General features: G+C 36.0%; 1 protein-coding gene across 3 annotated transcripts in view; it reads left to right on the forward strand.

Annotated features, from left to right (window-relative positions):
- ARHGAP15 (Rho GTPase activating protein 15) overlaps positions 1-21611 on the forward strand; it is a 608201-nt gene that overhangs the window by 345939 nt on the left and 240651 nt on the right. For all 3 annotated transcript variants that reach the window (XM_077861593.1, XM_077861594.1, XM_077861595.1), the window contains one exon: positions 7001-7123. In XM_077861593.1, coding sequence (XP_077717719.1) covers positions 7001-7123 — 123 coding nt within the window. The remainder of the gene's footprint in view (positions 1-7000; positions 7124-21611) is intronic.

The following is a 21611-nucleotide window of genomic DNA, read 5'->3' on the forward strand; positions in this document are numbered from 1 at the left end:
TAATGCATTCTTATTTCAGTAATTTAGAAAGTGGTACAACAGGGCAATTTCTGATTAAAAAAAAAGTCATATTGGAAAATATGAGTGGAGACAATTCGGAACTTTGTTGTGTAATCCATGAGATGGTTTGAGAAGTGTTTTTGGAATCTCTTGGGATTAAGAGCCTGATATAACCTTATTTTGTCATTTCATTCTTGAACTCCCTCCCCAGACACTTTGCTGTGGTAAGATGATTGTAACTGTTGCCGGCTTTGCCCTGAACATCTTTCTAGATTCATGGTGTCGCAGGAGCTCTCAGCAGCTAACACAACTATCGGTCTACACCTGATGTTGATCCCCATGTAAAAACTAACCACAAAAAGTGACAAGTAGCCTAGAAAGTTGTTTGTTAATAGCATTTCCTTTAGCAACATTTCTGAAACGTTAGCTCTCCAGTATTTCCAAATTTAAAGAAAAATAATAACAGCATGTAAGTGTAACATGGGAATACCGTGAAAACAGCAGTTTGGCAGGGAAAGGGGATATTTCAAAATAAGGTCCCCAGCAAGAAAAATTCTGGCAGATGCACAATTCTGGATCGTATTATCCAAACCGTTGGATTCTGAAAAAATTTGAGGGTTTTCTTTTGTGGTTTTCATCCCTTAATAGAATGGTAGTGAATGTTGATCGTTCAAACTGTGTTGATTCCCCCCCGCCCCCCATTACTAACGTTGAAAAATAAATATACAAAGGGCACTTGTTACAATAAGCTTTCCCACCTCTAGAGGTGGTTTTAACACCGTAATGGCTGTGTCGGGTATAAAACTTGTGTTGTGCTAATGCATATTCTCATATGCAATAATATTTATTGCAAATCATCTTAAAAAGCCCTCAATCCTTGGGGTGATCTAACGTATAGAGAAGTTGAATCACCATGTTATACACCTGAAACAAATATAAAATTGTGTGTCAACTGCACTCCGATAAAAAATTTTTAAAAAGCCCTCGATTCTAATTATTCTTTGGTGTGAGCAGCTTTAACAGCAATTAAATCTCTCAATGGGTTAAGAACAGGACTGTGCTCAAACCTAATGCCTTTGGCCTGTGTATTGAGACTTAAATTGTATATTGTTATTGAAAATTCTCAGGGTTTCAAAAATATTCTGTTTGGACTTGAAAGAAAAACTCACGCATCGATGGAAAAAAGAGGAAAGCATAAAGGAAATAAAAGTAAATTCTAGAATACTTGGGGAGCTAATCCAATTCAGGTTAACTTTTTGTGGAGATAAAAATATGTAGAACTAAGAGTGATTCCCCTTTATCAGATTAAATGGTTTAGAATTTAAACCCGTATTTCTTCAGTCTCTTTCCTTTTTCGAATAAAAAGTTTAAATGGGAATGGAAAAAAAAAAAAAAAACCTGCTCATTGGCTTAACATAAATCTTTAAATTGCAGTAAACTTCACCCTCAAAAAGTAGTTGAATCTCTGAGGAAAAAGAAAAGGCTGAATTCTATTTTTCATAAATGATGGATTATTGTACCACACTGTGTATTTTCCAGTAAAGTGTCCTTTTATTTGCACTGTGTGATTACAAGTTTCTAAAAGTATGTGTGGGGTCACTTGGGTGCTGTGGGAAAATGGAAGGAACACTGTTCTGTTAAAATCAGTAGTGAAATCAGAAGCAAACTATGTCCTGATTATCATAGGCATGTGTTTAAATTTTGCCTTCCTTAATTGGTGATGTTGTATTTACTTAAAATGAACAATTTGGCAAGTTTTTCTCCCTTGACAACAGAAAAGCGTAAACTGTTTTATAAGTTTGGCTGTTAAATTCAGATTTGTAAACCACAATATTCAAAGACTTTTAGCGCTGTTTACAGGGACCCCAAGATGGACTTGACTTTATAACCATGTGCTTTTTACATTTTTAGTTCATATTTATAGCGCTTTCAAGTTATTTGCTTAATAAAACGTATGCTATATATTATAGTCATCTATTGACTTTAACTTCTGCATTACTCTTCTTTGAACAAAATGAGGGGAATGAATGATGGTAAAGGCATGTAATTTGACTTGTCATCTAAGGATGATTTTTTATGGCATCAGGAAATAGAACTGGACACTCTAGTCTGTCTCCAGGAAAGTCATCATTAGAGGCAACTTCGGAGAGTTAGGCTGTGTTAAAACCAGTGTGATCACACCCAAGACTCTGCTACTTTCTCAGTGTTTGTGAGAGGCAAACAAGACAAAGCATTTAAAAATGTTTTTCCATGTTCTTTGAAAAACCAGTGTACCTTACATGCATGTCTCGCATGTAGAGCCAGATGGTGATATTGAAAACAATATATATGTCTTGTATTTTATATATAAAATATTTTGTATATATTTCACAAGTGTTTTCTATATATTTTATACATAATATTATAATGGTAAATAAATAAACATATATTCACACAGTTATGTAAATATTTCCATTACATATATTTCTATATATTTAAATATGTATTTATTCATATGCATGTGTTTAAATACATATTTATATAATAGATATAATTTTATATATTATTTTCATATATTATCTATAAATATGTTTTCACATATTTAACATAAAAATGTAATAATATATAAAATACAAAATATAAAATATATAAATATATTTTGTGTTTATAATATATACTTTTATATTTTAAATATTTTTATACTTTACAGATTTAAAATTATGAATAATATAAAAATATTATATATAAAACATTAGAAATACTATCACCAGAGGACTTAAGGGATTCTGAAAAATATAGTTCACTGTATAATTATTTTCATAATCTTGTATTTATGCTGTATGTACTCTCTAATCACATCATTTTAACTAGTTCTAAAAAGGCAAGAAAAAAATGCCTCTTTGATTCTGTATTCCTGGGCATTCTGTCTTGGAAAGTGACAAGGTTTTGAGGTGAAACTAGAAATAGAAAATATTACCTTTGGTAACCTGTGAAAATTTAGATTGATTATGCGTATTATTTCAAAGCAGGCTTGAGACTGAAATTACCCTGAGAAGATTTTTTTTTTTTTTTTTCCTGAAGGATGTTAAGTGTCTCTTCAGCCTCCAATACTAGAACCCAGACTATGGGGCTTGCATAGCTGTCAGTTGGAGCAGGTCATATGCAACTGGCGGTCACTGCAGTGACTGGACCTAGATAAAAACTGATAGGATATCATGTGTCAGCACAGTATTTAAGATGCTTGGAATGACTCTTCCAATCATACAAGTTAGAATCATCAGTTTATGCCTGATATTCATGGTCCTATAAAAGCATGGGTTGCTTGCATGGGTTCTTATGGCACTTGCAGTTTTTCCAAAATGATCTGAAGTCAATTATTCCTCTAAGATCCAGAAGTCTTGTACTTCACATCATGCTGTATTAAAATTACATAGGCCTTATGTGTTTTTATCCACAACGGTTAAATCCAGTAGTGCCATATATGTACTAGGTAGTCAGTTTGTGTTTGTTTATTTTTTCATCGCCTAGCATTACTGTCCAGGAATATAATGTGAGCCACGTTTGTAATTTAAAATCGTTTGTTAGCCACATTTTAAAAAGCAACAAGAAATATGTTTTAATAATATATTAATTTTAATGATATATTTATTTACCAAAAAAATCCAAAACATTATTGTTTCAACCTCTGGCACAGCCTGCATTTCAAGTGCCTAATAGCCCCAAGTGAGTAGTGGCTACCATGTTGGACAGCACAGATCTAAAGCAGTGCTTCTCAATTTTAAGTTCAGATACACATGGAAAATATATTTGTATAGACCACTGGAATAAATGGGCAAGACTACTCATAGCTGACAGGAACTGCTCCTGGGGTGCAGGCTGCATCATTCCTACTCAATTACCCTGAGTGCTGAGGACATCCATAATGTAACCCTATACAATTGTTATGCCAAGCACAACAGTTGGCAATCTCCAGTCTACAGCAGTGGTTCCCAGCCTCTTTAAGTGATAGACTCTATAATAGTGGTTGTACTTTTAGGACCAATTCCTTTAATAAACAGATAGCAGTTAGATACGAGGTATATGATAGATCAGATATTTGAAATATTATATATATATGCATATATAATAGGTAAATATATATTGTTTATATATGCTATTTACTATATACTATGTATATACATACTTTATACTATTTATACTGCATATATTATAGCAGATACCAGATAGATGATAGAACAGATATATATATTTAATATACTTAAATATAACATAAATATATGTACTATTTGCTATATATATCCATTATATATATGCTATTTGTAAAGAGATATATTATTAAAATAATATATATATATATATATATATATATATATATATATATATATTTGCTTTTCACAGTTTCTTTTCATTTTCTCAGTATGTGAGTAGACCTTCCACCACCAGTAAATGAGAACTTAAACAGATCCTATAACCTTTCTTATCATTTTAAGGCAGTGATTCTCAACAGGGAACAATTTCCCTTCCCCTCCCCCAAGGAGACATTTGGCAATGTCTAGAGACATTTTTGATTGTCATAACGAGGAGGGGTTACTACTGGCATATTGAAAGTAGAAGCCTAAGAGGCTTCTCAACATCCTACTTATCCTGCACAGGACAGCCCCCTTCTACAAAAAATAATTGTCTGTCTCGGGGCAGCCCGGTGGCTCAGCGGTTTGGCGCCACCTTCAGCCAAGGGCCTGATCCTGGAGACCTGGGATCCACTCCCATGTCAGGCTCCCTGCGTGGAGCCTGCTTCTCCCTCTGCCTGTGTCTCTGGTTCTCTCTCTCTCTCTCTCTCTCTGTGTCTCTCATGAGGAAATAAATAAAATCTTTAAAAAAAAAAATAATTGTCTGTCTCAAAATGTCAATAGTTCCGGGGTTGAGAGCCCTGCTTTAAGGTAATATAAAATATTATGGTCCAGTTAACGGGCAAGTATTATCTCAATTTGGTATCTAATAGAGCTAATCCCATGTGATAGTCTAAACTCTGAACTTAATTTAAAATTAAAATTCCACTCTTCAGCTAGCTGGAAGGAAGGCAAGGTATTTTCCTTTTTACTGTCCTTAGCTGTACGCTTCACCCCAAATCCTCATCTTGCTAACATGTTTACTACTACTTTGTGGTGAAAGCTAGGTGCAGGGGGATGCAAAAATGTTCTTACTTGACCAGCCATACTCTGGGCCAGGTTTATAGCAGACATTCTCCTGTGGGCACTTTTGTGGGTTCTTTGGAGACCCCACAAGGGACATTTGACTTCAAGTCCTCTAATTCGGGCAATTAATTTTCTTCCAGTTGCAGTTCTCTCCTGTCTCTCTCTTTTTTCTTCTGAGATCCTTCAGAGGGATGGTTCATGCTTAGCTTTCATACAATGATAACTTAGCAAATATTTGGTATCCAATAGCTACTTTTTAAAAATTTAGTTGATTTAAAACCATTCTACTTTAAATGAGTAAATGAGCTCCTGATATACTTTTTCACTATCCATTCATTCACCAATACTCCAATAAATTAGAATATCAGATAAAAATCTTATGAGACTGTTCCCATATCCAAACTTGACCTTGGACAAGTTACTGAACTTCTCTGTCTCAGCTTCTTCCTCTCCAAAATGGATAGAATTATTTACATACTTCAAAAGATCATTGAGAATTGATTCAACAAATATTGAGTGAAGATTTACATTTACATGCTGAACAATGTTTGAGGTATTGGGAACACATTTGTGAACAACATTTACAAAAGTTTACAAAAATCCCTGCCCACCTGGAGCTTACATTGCAGGAGAATTAAGTTAAATCGTGTTAGATTTTAGAAAAGTGTCAAGTATGTAGCAAGGTCTCAGTACATTTTACTATATTATTATTAAGCCAATTGAATTATTGGCTTATTCTAAAATAGAATTTGAGAGGCAAAGACCTCTACGTACCTAAGAAAGTGCCCCCCAATCCTCCCAACAACTGAGTTAAGACAAGGAAGGCCCAGCCAAGATCTATGATTTTATAGAAACAATGAATTCTTATCAGTTATAATAATGAGATACCTTGAATGTGTTTAGACACTATACTTAATGGAGATCCAGACCTTACGTGTTATGTTCATCATGGAATTCACAGACTTTAGCATGGAGCCTGATAATCCAGAAACATTGAGCTAATACTTTTTCAGGAATGAATTTGAGATACATCTAACTTTGAAGATAGAGGTTAGGATAGGAAGCAATGAAGACATGGAAAAATGTGAAGCAAATTTGTTTCAGTATTTTTTCTAGAACTGGTGGTAATTTCACATCAATAAGAAAAATAGGGGTTGCTTTGGTGGCTCAGTGGTTTAGTGCCTGCCGTTGGCCCAGGGCGTGATCCTGGAGTCCCAGGATCAAGTCCCACATCAGGGTCCCTGCATGGAACCTGCTTCTCCCTCTGCCTGTGTCTCTGCCTCTCTCTCACTGTGTCTCTCTTGAATAAATAAATCAAATCTTTCAAAAAAAAAAAAAAGGAAAATAGGAAATATCTACTTGAGTTAACATAAAATAGATGATTGAAAAAATTATTTGGGCAGGCAGGACCTTTGAAAATGCCTGTATTACCTACAGGCAGTATATAATCTTAATTAATTAAAATGAACAATTTGAAGAGTTTTTACTCTAATTTAGATGAATTTTTCTTCGACCATAATTCTGTGTATAGAGACAGATAGGTGGAATTATGCAGATAAAGGTTATCATGTTAAATATGAGCAAATGAGAGGGAAAATAAATGGTGAATGTATGAAACTAACCACAGTCTCATTGCACATTCATGTGGCAACAGAGCCAATATTTTCATACAGGCAAATTTTTACTCATATGCTGTGTCTAAACAGAAGGGTTTGAGCTATTAATTCCAGTAGTTCCATAACTACTGCTTTCTATTCATATTCGAATAAAGTAATAATTATAAAGGAGACATTTACCAAAAGCTTTCTTTTTTTCTTTTTAATCTCCAGTGTTCAGACTGCATCATAGTGCTTCCGATACAAGCGACAAAAACCGAGTTAAAAGCAGATTAAAGAAGTTTATCACCCGAAGACCTTCCCTGAAAACTCTGCAAGAAAAGGGACTTATTAAAGGTATAGGACATTTTATACTTTTACTGTAGCAATGATAAATGAATATGCCTCTGTGTCCATAGCTATTCAGCTCTAAAGAGATATTAGGATATTTTATTCTTCTTAGGTTGTTCATGGAATGTTCTGCTCTACAACAAAGGGGAAAAAAACCAAAGCAGTTGTCCAGAAAACTAATCCTGAGAAAATAAAGGTTGCAATGCAGTGTCATTGAAAACAGTACCTAGTTTTGCCCTCTGTGGAGCTGGGCTCCGCACCAGGGAGGGGGGCGGCTGGGTAGAGGAGGTATCCTAGGGGCTCATTAGAATGAACCCATGTCACCATGTGCCTGGACAATCCTGGTGCCCACCTATCATCCCAGCATGCTTAGTAGCAGCAGTCCTTTCACTCTCAGATGTGTCCTGATTTGGATAATAAGTTACCTTGTCACCCCTCTCTGAAGTGAGCACTGGGACAGAAGTCTAAGGCAAATTAGTGTCATGGAAATTTATGGATTTGGGAGCTGGAGAACTAAGCCCTCAATTGAAACTGGAATAAGTAGGTATAATATATATCTAAATATATCTAAAGTAAAGAACAAACTAGTCTAGACTGCCCTAGCCGCCACGATAGCCAAACATAGACTCTGGCCTTAGACTAATCAGAATTCAGAATCTGGTTCTACCTCACTCGTATTGACATTGAGCAAGTTATGACCTCCTGAACACCAGATATCTCATCTGTTAAATGGGGGTACTTATACCCACCACTGAGAGGGCCGCTGAGAGAAATAAATGAGATAACCCATGTAACGCATTTAATAGAGTCTCTGGAACATAAATATTAAACAAATGTTCTCTGCTATTAATGCTATTATTATTCACTACTGCTGTTACTGTTAAGGTGCCAAGGGGATGAGAAAGAATGAATGCATACATAGAACCAGTGATAAAACAGATTTCTATAACTGGAAGTCATTTATAAATTACACAGGTAAAACATTATTTTCCTAACAAGAAAGTATGTGCAGCAAGTCCATCATTTTCCCTGTTTTTTTTTTTTTTTATTTTCTAACTGATGGATGTATTTTGCAAATTGAATATAAGAAGAAATTTGAACCTGGGCTAAAATATCTTTCTGAAATACATTCTGAGAACAACGCTGAAAGACTGATCCTTATGGGAGTCAAAAGGTGATGTAATGCCTAATCATTTCTCAGGAACAGGGTGAAACAGATCTTAAGATTTTCAGCAATACTTAGCATGAGAATTACTTAAATAGGTTATAATAATTGTCTGTCCTATCAATTTCAGTTCACTTTTAAACAGGGGGACTTAGGGCAGCCCCGGTGGCTCAGCAGTTTAGCGCTACCTTCGGCTCAGGGCCTGATCCTGGAGACCCGGGATCGAGTCCCACGTCGGGCTCCCTGCATGGAGCCTGCTTCTCCCTCTGCCTGTGTCTCTGCCTCTCTCTCTCTCTCTGGTCTCTCACGAATAAATAAATAAAATCTTAAAACAAAACAAAACAAAACAAAAACAAAAACCAGGGGGGCTTATCACAAGAATCATCTGGCATTTTGAACCAATTGTGAAAGGTGAAATTTTATGAAGCATGGACATACATATCACTAATAGAGTGGAAAATTCTTAAAATGGAAGGATTTGGGGGTAGAACTAGCACTTGCTTTGGCAATCCTTGGACTCTTACTCTAAAGATGTCCTTTTCAGGGCCACCGACAATATTGGATCCTCTACAGATTCAACTTCATATAATAATATACCAGTACCTTCAGTTTTATCTTGGAACGCACCCCATCGATTATCATTTTCTTTGAGGAGATTCAGTTGCAGTTTACCTGCCACTTTGGGAAAAATAGAAAACCAAATTGAGCTCAAACAATCCCAATCTGACATACAGTCCAGATTTTTCATGACTGTGGCAAAATGGAAAGGGTTTTAATTCAGTGGCAGGGTCTGGCTCCAATCAAAATGCTAAAGAATTAACAACTACAGTGCTCCAGCCGTGGTCTCAGAAAGCAGCAGATGAACTGGATGCCTAATGCAGTTTTCATACTGATGTAATGGAACCACTGAACACACTCCGATGTGTACATTTCCTATCTTAGAGCTCCATTAAATTTCCACCATAGCTGACCCATGAGTCAGTATTCATTAGTAGGGCTATGGAAAATCTATGTGAAATTCTGATTTGATAAGCTTCCATTGTTGTCTTCAGTGGAATTTTCTTCCAAATACAGATCAAGTTATGCAAATATAATCACTTCTTGGGCTTGTTTCAGTTTTAACTGTGAATTTTTAAAAAGCGTTTACTGATTTTTTTTCTTTTCACTGAGTAAAAAGCATTAAACCAATTTTTAAAAATACAGGCCCAGTCAAATTTAGTACTTTCAGTCTATAGAAAATAGAAATAGCAAAGTTAAGGCAAAGACTTAGAAAAAGCAACGGAATTGGGGTTTTTGATCAGTTATGAAAAATTATAGAAGATAAATGAGTGATTAATGGTTAAATGCCTTCTCCAAGTAAAAGGACTTAACTCTTTCGAGGCGAAGAATTACTCAGAAAGAGAGATAATGGCCTTTAAAGTGGTCTTCTGTGTACCTGCCCACAAGAATATGTATCAAATTCTTTCAACCGTTGAATCTGCTAGATCTGGAATAAAGGCCTTCACAACATGATTCAGGAAAGCTGTGGTGACTGTTTGGGTCTTAAAAGTGCATTTCCTGACACCTGGGAGTGACTCTGCAAGGCCATAGCCACTTTTCAAAGTGTTTTTTACTCCTCTATGTAATGTTGTCAACAGGTTGAGAGGCCCAAGCTTTGAAATCAGCCAGCCTTTCCTGAGCACCCACAACGGAGCAGGAAGGGCTGTACCTTCTTGACTTCATAATGCCCAGCAGAACTATATCCACGAAGCACTTTATCTGAAAAGAGACTTGTCCCAATATTACACAATCTGAACTCGGTCGCAAACCCTTTCTTCTATATCTGGTTTTTGGACTCGCAGAGACCCGGCCAATACGTGATTTCATTGGCTAGAAGCTAGGTCTGGAAACACTCCCCTGATGGGGCTGCATCTTCTAATTTCTTTAATAGGACTAACGAGAAGGATATATTACAATTGCAAAAAAAGGGCCAGCAGGTAATTATGGATGGGCACTCAATGGAAAGAAATCTTGACAGCTCAAGTGGTTGTAGCACTCCTTGCACCATGGTGGTGATAGCTTCTGGAAAGCCTTCAGTTTCTCCAAGTGCTTTCACATTTGCCAAGGGAGTGGCAAGTGCATTCTAAATGTGTAAGTTTATTGCATTGAACATCTCATCAGAAATAAAACTTGAATCAGTTTAATATGTAAATTATAGGCAAGAGGGTACATTTTAGAGTGGTAGGTATGTTTGTACATATTTTCTGCCTGGTTTTGGAACTGGATTAATAGCTCTTTAGTGTCAGCCAAACTACCTTATATAATCTTTCAAACAACAGCATTAATATCCAAGAATAGAAAACACTTGGCAATGCAATTTCTAGGAAGGATAACAATTGTTTGTTTTTTTTAGAAGCAATTGGTATTTCCTTATATCAAAGTGATAGAATTAGAAAGGATTGTATGTTTAGAAAGTAGTTTCTTTCATCTTCATGTGGATAAAACCATAATGGATGGTATTAGTAGAAATTGAAAGCAATTCTGTAACACTTTATTTTGTAATCACTATATTATAAAGGAAACAACCTGTTTAAAGATTCTATAGTGTGCTTCTAGGATTTATGATGAAAAGCAGTGCTTTCCTGCCTCATCCCAGTTTTGCTCCTTATGAGGCACCACCTGGCACTGTTCCATGCGTAGTTCGGGGGGTTGACTCCATAACCTACGTTAGTATTATTTGGAGATATAGGTCAGTTAGTTTTTGCCAGTATCTTCCCTATCCTTCATGTCATAATGTCTTGACTTATCAACCTTAGATGTGATCTCAGATATCTTTCACAGTAGACATGAATTTGACTCAATTAAACCAGACCTCAACTACCTGGCCCTTTTCCTCCCCAAATATAGTCAAATACAGCAAGTCTTGGCCTTTCTGTTGACTTTCTCTATAACATCCAATTACTTAAATCTGTACTTATTGCTCTAGTAACCATGGAAAACTGAGACTTCGTGCCTCCATTGCCCAGACAGGAAGTTTACTGTCCTTTCCTCTCTCATCCCTTCTGTCTTTGCTATTGTAATTCTTGCTTCTACATCATAAAAACTCAGTATTTCACAGCTTTCTATAATTATGACTCATTTATAGATTGGCTCTAAAAGCTAAAAACCAAAGAAACAGCATTTGTACAATTACAATTATGTAAGGTTGCTTTCTGCAGCTTGAAGTACTAGATTTCATTCTCTATTCTTATAATATCATGACTTCTGTGATCTGTACAGAGTAATCCTCCTGGATCATGGTGAAAAAGACTCTTTCACATTTGAAGGTTGCATTAGTGCATTTATGCTGTTTCTCGACCACAATCAAGTCCTCCATTTATCCCCCATATCTTGGATCTAAATGTAAAGAAAATCAGGCACCCGCATTTACTTTATATTGATCATGTAAATATTCCGGAATCCCTGACCAAGTCATGTGCTAGATTGGATTAACATATCCACGGGTTCGATATTATGACTTAATGAGCCATATAAATTAGAATGTTCTTATTTTTTTAAGTTTTTAATTCCAGTTAGTTAACATGCAGTGTTATACTAGTTTCAGGGGTACACTACAGAAATACAGCCCTTCCGTACATCACCCTGTCCTCATCACAAGTGTCCTCCCTAACCCCTATCACTTATTTAACCCATCCCTCCACCCCTCTCCTCCCTGTTAACCATCAGTTTGTCCTCTATAGGTAAGAATCTATTTCTTGACTTGCTCTCTCTCTCTCTTTGTAATATTCTTATTTTTGAAGCTTATGCTTCATCACTTCCTTACAATCATGCTATCTTTTAGTTTGATATAATTTTTGGGGGTGAATTTCTCGTACAGATTTTTTTCCCCACAGAGTTTCATTTTTTCCTGGTCGCTGGGCCTTTATGTCACCAAGGACTTCAATCTTCTCAAACAGTCTGTGTTTTCTAGTCTGTGACTCATGGCTTTTTTTTTTTTTTTTTCTCTAGAATATCTTCTAAACTCCTTCCATTACCTTACTTCATTTTGGATTGGTTGCTTTTTGGTCTTCACCTTTATCACTCTGTGATTCTCTTTTACTGAACTTCTGAATCGTATTCACTGTCTTCTGAATCCACACCTTTTCTTTCTTGAATTAATTCCTTACATTACTATGTAACAGCTTCTGATAACTTATTTAGGTAACATGAGACTTTGTCTAAAAATATCTTCAGTATATCCACATACTTGCTCAATAGTGTAGTTGGGTATAGAATTCCATTGCTTCTAGAATTCAAAGTTGCCGTTTCCATTCTTACTCCTGTTACTTTGAATATTTTTCTTTCAGAATCATTGGGAATTTTTGTCTTTATTTTGAAATTCTGTAATCAAGATAATGTATATAGTTGGCAGAATTTAACATTTATTCTGCTTAGCACTCAACTGTAAGAATTATGATTCTCTTGGGCTCTGAGTTTTTTTTCTCTTTATCACTATGTTGATACAACCTTCCCATCAGTTTTCTCTGGTTCTTCTTTTGGGATCTTTATGATATGAATATTAGATAATCAAGATTTATTTTTCTCATATTCTGAAAGAATTCTCAATTTTATCCCTTGTCTTTATTAATTTATTTTAACTTCAGCAGTTATATTTCAATTTGCTAGAGTCTTTCTTATTCTCAATCCTTTTTTTTTTTTGCTTATCCCACTTTCTCAAATGCCATAAAGGCAGAAACTTTGTTGCCCATGTTACTCCCATACCTAATAGTGAGGCTGACACTTGGCACTTAGCGTTCGATAAATATTAATTAATAGAATAAGTGACAAAAAAAGAAAACAGATTACATCTTTTTTTCTAACTTATCCAAAGATATAAATAAAAATTGGTTATTGTTGTTTGGACTTTCTTTTTACTTTTTAAGATGTTATGTCCTGCTTTTTAAATCATTAATTTTATCTAGGTATTTTTGTATTTCTATGACATTAGTGACTTAGCTCAAATGTCTGGTGGGCAATGGTCATTCATTTTATTACAAAATGAGTCTCCACAAAGACTAGCTGAAGCTCTGTGCACATGGATAGAGCTTGTTAATAATATGGTTTTGCTGTAGGGTGGATGTGTGGGGACTCTCACACCTGCCTCAAACATCAAATATTTATGAAGACTATGGAATGCCTTATATATTCTCAATAAACTTAATCAATCTTTACATATTTTTATGTGATGATAGAAAAAATTTCTGCTCCATTATACAATTCAAACAACTGGGTTTATTTGAAAGTACAGCAGCTTTAGAATTCGACTAAGCTAGGTTTAAAGCTGGGTTCTGCCTTTTACCAGCTATCTAACTTAATGTTTGGTTACTGAATTTTTCATCTATGAAAAATACAACATAAAATTTAAATGGGATGAAATGTGGAAGAACTTCACACAGTGACAGTCTTATCTTCATTATTTAGCAATTTTCTTCCTTCCATCTTTCTTTTCATCTTCCATTCCTTCCCCATTTTTCCTCTTCTTTACTTTCTTATTTAGGTTTATGAAGCAAATTATGATCAAAATGACCCTTGAAAAACATTTTCTCTAGCATTCCTTTAAAATTTGGGAAATCAGTCCTGGGAAGTGTCAAGGAAAAGCAGTAGTAACTTGCTTACTTCAAGGCAAGTGCGTAGATAATTTATGGTTGGCTCATATTTATCTTTTTCGTAATTTTCATCATGGTACTCTTTATACATAAATGGGCATAAGCTAATTTTCTTTTCTAGCTACACCCATTTATACAGTGTCATCTAATTGCAGGAACATTTAAGTAATTACTCACACAGACACAACTAATTGTTTAAGGTTTCCGTCACATGAGAAAATAATGTCTTTGAAATTATAGTACTTTTATAAAATGTGTCAATTATATTGAGAAGTAAAGAAAGATTTGCCATTCAAATTGCAGATACAAGTTATCAGCCCTAAACTTTCAACAGTCATCTTGATGAATAGCAAAATCATTGAGTTAAGAGGAAAGCATTTTTAAAATAATTTGATAGAACAGATGTGTGATGGAGTAACCTACCTGTCACATTGCTAATTTAAGCAAAACATTTATAAGCAACACTAACAATATACCTTTGGGTAGAGATATGCTCCAATTTTGCCATTTTATCAGTGTTAGTCTGAAAATAATTGTATTTGAATTTATATACTGGGGCATGGGTCTATCATTGCTTGGGCCTGAAATATTCCCACAACTTCCACAATATGCACTAATGTGCTTAAAAATATCTCGTAAATCTTCTTTTCTTTAAACTTCCTTATGGTTCATAATTGAACTGTGATCCTTACGTGTGAGCTATGTCATGATTTAATATTAACCAAAATTAATAGCCAACCTTAAGCTTCTTTATCTTGGCCTACAAGCTTCCTGGTTCCTTTGCATTTACAGTTCCCAGGCAGTTTCTGTTATTTAAAGGCTCTTGGGAGCAAATGTGTTGGTAATAGAGTACCACATAGCTAGCTTTTGTTCAATAATAAAATACAGGTCACCATGAGAGATGGTAAATGTTGAGGAAAAAGTGCACCTGGGTAGCAGGTTAAGCCCATGTCTTTTAAAAGCCCGTTATTCAGGGAGGAAATGATCCAGGTCTTATGAGATATTAAAAGCAGAATAACTTTGGAGCAACAAGAGAAAAATGAGGTCCAGAAATGGGAGTGAATTAGGTAAGGGGAAAAAGAATGAGCCAGGATAATAAGTTGGTTTGTCTGTGGTTCAAGAACTTCCTTTCTTATGGAGAGAGACCTTTTACACAGGCATTAGTTAGAATATAATATTTGATATGGTGACTTATATATACATCTGATTTTTAATATCCACAAAATAGTTTTACCAAAAATTTCCTGGTATAATCTGTTACATTTTGTGTGTTTATATATCATAATAATGCTAAAAATAATAATTCTCCTTTTTCCTTTCTTTAAATTACATTTCTTTCCCTTTGAGTCAAGCCCTCAAAGTCTTTCCCATTTTTTAGGTAAGAGAATATGCCAGATAGTATCAAGCTTCAGCCCTAAAACTGACTGGATGCCTAATAATAGCCCTGCTAAGTGCTGGGAATATAAGATGAATATGGCCCAATTAATTCAAAACCAGCATTCTCACATTTTGTTTTTAGCCAATGGTCTCCAAAACCCATATTAATTCTTGCCATGGCAATAGACGCTGGTTTTATTTATTCCATGGTCTATCTATCCTTAAAAGATTGCCCAGAGTTTTGGCATTCCCTATGAGGTTAGTCTAATCCTGGTGCCAGTTTGAAATATTGCCTTTAAGCCTTCCATTTTGAGGACTGACAAGTTTCCATAAAATAAGAAGTAGAGCATGAGTACCAATAGGAAACAGTAACAGATCCAGACAGGTTTTCTTTCATAAGATGGATCTATATCACATTTTAGGCATACTCTACATTTTGACTTCACGTGTGTGTGTGTGTGTGTGTGTGTGTGTGTGTGTGTGTGTGTATACAGGTTATAAAAAAGATACAAGATCTCCCCTTCCCTCCCTGACATTGCACCAGCTGAAGTTTATACATTCTTGGAGGCATATCCTCAACTAGTTGCAGATGACCAAAAGTCAAGCTAATGTGCTATTTCCCTTCTGTGTCAGGAGGCTGCTGCCCTCTGGAGAGGGGGTCTGTGGCCATTTCAGACCTCTGATCACATCCTAAATCTTCCTTCCATGAAACCACAAGAAGAGAAGAAAAAGATGCAGGGCATCAGTGTTCACAAGAATCCCCCTTTTTAAAGGTTAGCATTTATTATTGATACCCTGCTGTTCTCCAGCAGGTGTTCTCATACCACATAGTTCCCACATGACTCCTAAACCCAGCTTCACAGGCAGTGGAAGATTCTTCAGCTTAGTTCTTGTTAGCTTTTCAGGGTCTCCCTAGGCCCTACGAACCGTATCCAAAGCCAGTGCTGGCTATTCACTTTCTCCTTTGTAGTTTTTATAATTCTCCTGCTCACACAAAGTACTAGCTGGTGATTTTATTTTGTGGTGAGGTGGATAATTGAGGGAGAGGAAAACACAGAATTTCATCCTGACCTAAAGATTGATAATTTGAACAAATGTATGAATAAATGCTTCATAGGCAGTGAGATGAATTGAATTTTCCATGATGCTTGAGAAAGGAGGTCCCACTCCTTTCTCACTCATCGTACCATTGGGATTTGAGTCTACATTATGTGCACATTGAATGTGTCCCTAAGGGTAGAATCTATCAGAGCTCTCACAACTGGTTATCTCCTCATCGGGGTCCACATTCAGCAGATGTGTGAACTGTTACAAGCACAGGAAATATTAATATCAACAATTCACTTTGACATATCTTAAGATTAAGATAGTGCTCTTTTATTTCCTTTAGTACCACTGACAGTTTGGCCTGCAAATCTTCCCCCTCAAATTCATGTCTATTATAAATCAACAGTATTCCACAAATTCCCAAGAGAAAGAAGAAAAAAAGAACTGCATCACGTTATTGGGAGGAGGAGGGAGGCTGGCAAATTTTGTTCAGTCTGCAACTCTCTCTTTTGACTCGTTTACCCTACCTGATTAGCAGCATTAAAGTGTAACCGTCCTCTGTAAAATGTAGTCATCGGAAAGATAGCTCAGCGTTGCAAAAGTGCTATTCCAGCATTTTCTATTTTTCTTTGTGGGAGGGAGACAAGAGACCATATCAGAATTTGGATAATCGTAATTGGTGGTCTGTCAGTGTTAGTCAAATTGCAAGATGGAGAGGTATGTCTCCCAACTTTTCTTTGAAATTGACTGTATTGCTGTAAGTGTGTTTTATCAAAGCATTTTCTGGGGCAACAGATCTGAAAACATAAACTTTATGTAGCATTGTTCCTCCTTAGATATTTCCCTTTAATATGTCCTTTCTTTTTGAAGATAAAATAAAAGTACATAAAAGAGTTCTGGGAATAGGCAGCTATATGTCGTAAACACCCTTCACTCCCACTGGCCCAAGGCCCCCAGCCCCAGAAATTTGGAAATGATTTGATTGAAGTGATGACTGCCTTGATCTTGTTTGAATACTCCTCCTTCTTCATTGTCTTCTTCTCTCTATGGGAGGCAGCAGCCCCGTCATGGAGTCACTCCTGGGAGAGAAAGAGGTATTTCAAGCAACCATATTTTCCAAACACAAAATTGAGACACATGGCCTGACAATGACATAATATTTGAAGTAGGGACTGTGTGCAAAGATCCAGAACATATGGTTGAAACAGTTTTCTTATAAAAACCAACTATTAAGACACGCTCTCGATTCTTACTCACAAACACACAGTCTTCCATCTCTTTTATTCTCATTTAGCAATATGACCCACAAATCAGAAGACTGACTGGTTTGCCCTCAAACATGTTGCTTTGCCAGTGCAAGGAGCTCCCTGTTGACTGGAAAGTTAAATGCACAGCCATCAAGGAAGCAATGCAAACCAGACTGCCAAACATATTATGAATATGTTGCTCTTCTTTAAAATGCTAGTTGGTTTTTCATACTGGAGTATTGACTAACTGTCTGTGTTTGATGTATGGTTTACCAGCCTGATGTCGACTTATGGTTAGAGCTTAACTTGTTAGTTCTGCTTTTGCAGCCAATTCAGAATAACTACAGATGCCTCGAGATATTAAAATTGACTGCTCAAATGGACTCAGTGTGGGAGTTTCATTGGTTTTAAATTGATAACAGCTGAAAGAGTGAATGATTATAGTGTACATGGGCACAGGACACAGCTCTTTCATAGGAGCTCTTGTGAACAAACTCCCTTAGTGTGGGAAATTTTTTTCTTTCTTTTTATATAATAGTTATTTCTAAGCAACCTTGGGTTAAATTTTAAAATTGCACAGGCGTATGCAGAAGCCTTCCGAAGAAATAATTCCTGAGAAACAGACAAATTTTGATGACGTGGGTTTCTATTCTGGAGGGAACATTTAAAGTTAAGTAGCATTCCATAAGGTGGTAATTGTGTCTATTTCCCAGGCATCTGAGTTAAATAAGCTGTATAGGAAGCATAAACTGTCATAATAGAAGGGTTGGAGTGTTGTGTACATCTCTTTCTTCAACTCACACAAACCAAAGCTCGAAAGTGCCTTATCACAGATAAGTCAAACAAAGCCTCTTCTTTGCTTTCTTATTCTCCTGGGAACAGTTATTATTGTTTTCATTATTTAAAAAGATGATCTGAACACTTTCTTCTCACACCGGAAAAAAAAAGAACACAAAAGAGAAATGAGGAAACTTTTCTCTCCTCCTTAAATCAGTGACACTTATATAAAAAAGGTTTTATGAAAATGCACTTTCACAATTTAATAGTAGCTTAGGGACAAAGCCTAGTAAAGAAAAGAATTCGGAGAAATTTAAAGAAGTTTATAAGAAAGAAATATCTGTTTATAACCCGCCTTCTCCAATTTATATTTTTTCCAAGAGTTCAATGTCCTTACTATTTAATACTAGTATCTAACTTCATCCCGTTTTCAATTATCTCTAGCATTTTGCCTTTGATATGCCATTAGAAATAATAGAAGCATTTCATATAGCTAACTGATGGAAAACATCAATCTATAATAATAAGATTAAGTTGGGGTTTGTTGAAGAAATATAAAGCCACATATTACGTACCTATTTCACATATTTATTTTTAAAAGAAAAAACCTGAAATGTGCCCAGCCAGCGGAAGCCAGACATGTAACAAATGCCTAGGACTAATGACGGTTTGTGGAAGTAGAGATTTATTTGACAATAACACCGACAGTGCATGTGTTTAGACACATAAGACAATCAGAATATAAAGGATGCTGTGATTGTAAAACTCAATAAGTCATACATTTGGCCAATGTTCATTAGACAGAGTGTTGTATATATTTATTGCTCAAATTTTGCCCCAGATTTTAACCAGTGTGCCTGGACTAAATCTTAAAATTACCCAATTTATTGACGTTCTGAGATGCATATGGTCATTGAATCATGCTTTGTGCTGTGACGGAGAACTTGTGTGGATAGCCATGTAAGAGGCTGCTACAAGGATTGACATTTTCATAAGATCCAATTCCTTTAGAAATATAAGAGCAAAAGAGAGAAATATTCATTTGCTTTCAACAGTTGTTGAGCTCCAATTTTTTAATGATTTTCTTATCTACCCATATTAGACAGGAGGGAGATTTTAGAGGAGATGTCATCCAAGTTAAACACATGTGAAGGTCATTAACTTGAATATATCACTCCTAACTTGTCCCTTTGAACTTGGAACTCAAACTCATAGGAGGAAAAGAAAAAAAATGGAGGGGGAAGAGGACTGCCCTCGGTTAACCTTACAATGAAGGAATCTATCATGAACCAGAGGCTGAAAAATAAGAAAGCAGATGGGCTGAAAATAATATCTTCAGGATATCTTAGTATCTTGAGATTCCAAATAATCTAAATTTCAGAAAAGCCATCACTCCCCCAGACTCCATCATCATTTGCACCATCTCACACATTCATCTCCTGAACAGTAAAATACAATGTTTACATCTTTTGTCATTCCACATTTCAGATGCACTGGGGCCTTAAGCATGTGACAATTTTTCCATTAAAAAAAATTAATTAGCATAGGAGTACATTCAATATTATGTAAAGAATTTGACAGGACCTCACTTAATGTTTTTAGAAACAATTAATATGTCAAAAGAGGAAGTGAGAGCCAGTTTTGGCTATAAATATGTTTACATAATTACCAGTTGAAGAAGTCAAACATTTTAGGGAGGGAAAAAAAGCAAGGTTAGGCCCTCTCTTCATCAAAAACAGAATTCCCGATGATGTCAGATATCTCAAATTCTCTAGCATAAGTTTCCTTTATTCACATACACGCTCGCATGCATGCCCTTTAACTAGAAAGATTACATGCTTATAGTATGAATGAATAGTCTTGAAGACAAGTAATATTGGTTAGAAATACACCGTTGATCACCCACAAGGAGAGAGAGTCACATCTGTGTGTGAAGTGATGTTCAACTCAAGATGCCTCAGCAATACGGAGAAAGTATTCCAGGGGTGGTTGTGCAGTATAGGAACATAAGTATTCCAAGTGTGACTGTACAGTGTCACATACCAGGTACTACATTAGTAGTAGACATGCCTGTCTCATACCGTAGCATGGAGGACAGAATGGGAAACAGAAGCCCTGGCCAGGGAGCTGTGGCCTCAGAACAGACTGATGGGCAAGCGGTAGATAAGGAGGGAAACAGGGACCGCAATCTTGGTCCAGTACCAGAAGGTGGAGAATAAATAGCCCAACCGAAGAAAGTAGAGGATATGGGACATTCATTGTATTTGAGGAATTTTGGAGATGGTATTAAATACTTTTGAGTAAAGTTTTAGTGGAAAGCTGTGATAACCCAAAGCCATCTGTTCTTACAATTAGTTATTGTAGTATGAACACTACTAAAAGCCCAAAGGAAACTTCTGTCTCCCAGATGCAATTCTCTCAGTCAAGAGTCTGAGAGGCTGGCATGGATATGTGTGTTGAGCTTCAGTTTCACATACTGAGCTGGATCATAGACACTCATTTGAGATCTGCTAGAAGGAGTCTGTGCTAATCAATTTGGCACACCATCTGGAGGCTAGAAGTGGTCTCAGCCACCTCTGCTAGAGAAGGTTCCCAGGCTGCTGCCCCCATTATCACCAGCGTAAAATCCTCGAGCCCAACAATGCCTAACAAGAAATGCAGCTCATTCTTGGGAGAAACAGATACTCGAACACAAAACTGTGCTTAGTTTTATATATGATTGAATATGTAAAGAATGCTTACAATAATGAAGTACGCGAAAGACCATTTTCTTCGTTGGGTCTGGATACATATGGTGTGAAGCGATAAGGTGGTGGTGACAAGCTCTCCCTTGCTATTTAAAAGAGCTATATGTGTTCTATTTTACTCAGGAAAACAATGTATTGCAGTCATTAAGCCATAAAGATCACTGAATTTTGAAGTAGATCTGAAGTCTAGTCTTGGCTCTGCTACTTACTTGCTTTGAGAGTTTGGACAAGGTAATGAAATTTTCTGTCTTAACACTTTCCAGATAATGCCTCTTACGATTGTTGATACTACACAAAGAACAATTAGCATAGCAAATAATAACTATTAATTCTCATACTCTACTCTTAATTCTACTCTTCCCATCGCATGGCATATTGAGAGCACTTCTCCTGAATGCAGAGTAGATATTCTGAAAATTGCAAAACAGATAAATTGGGGTGAGATTTTTGGGGCATTGCACTAATAAAGCCAATATTGTGAGCAGAAATTCTCTGTACCTCACTTTGTGC

Source organism: Canis aureus, chromosome 20 (genome assembly GCF_053574225.1).
Source record: "Canis aureus isolate CA01 chromosome 20, VMU_Caureus_v.1.0, whole genome shotgun sequence".
NCBI classification, from domain to species: domain Eukaryota; kingdom Metazoa; phylum Chordata; class Mammalia; order Carnivora; family Canidae; genus Canis; species Canis aureus.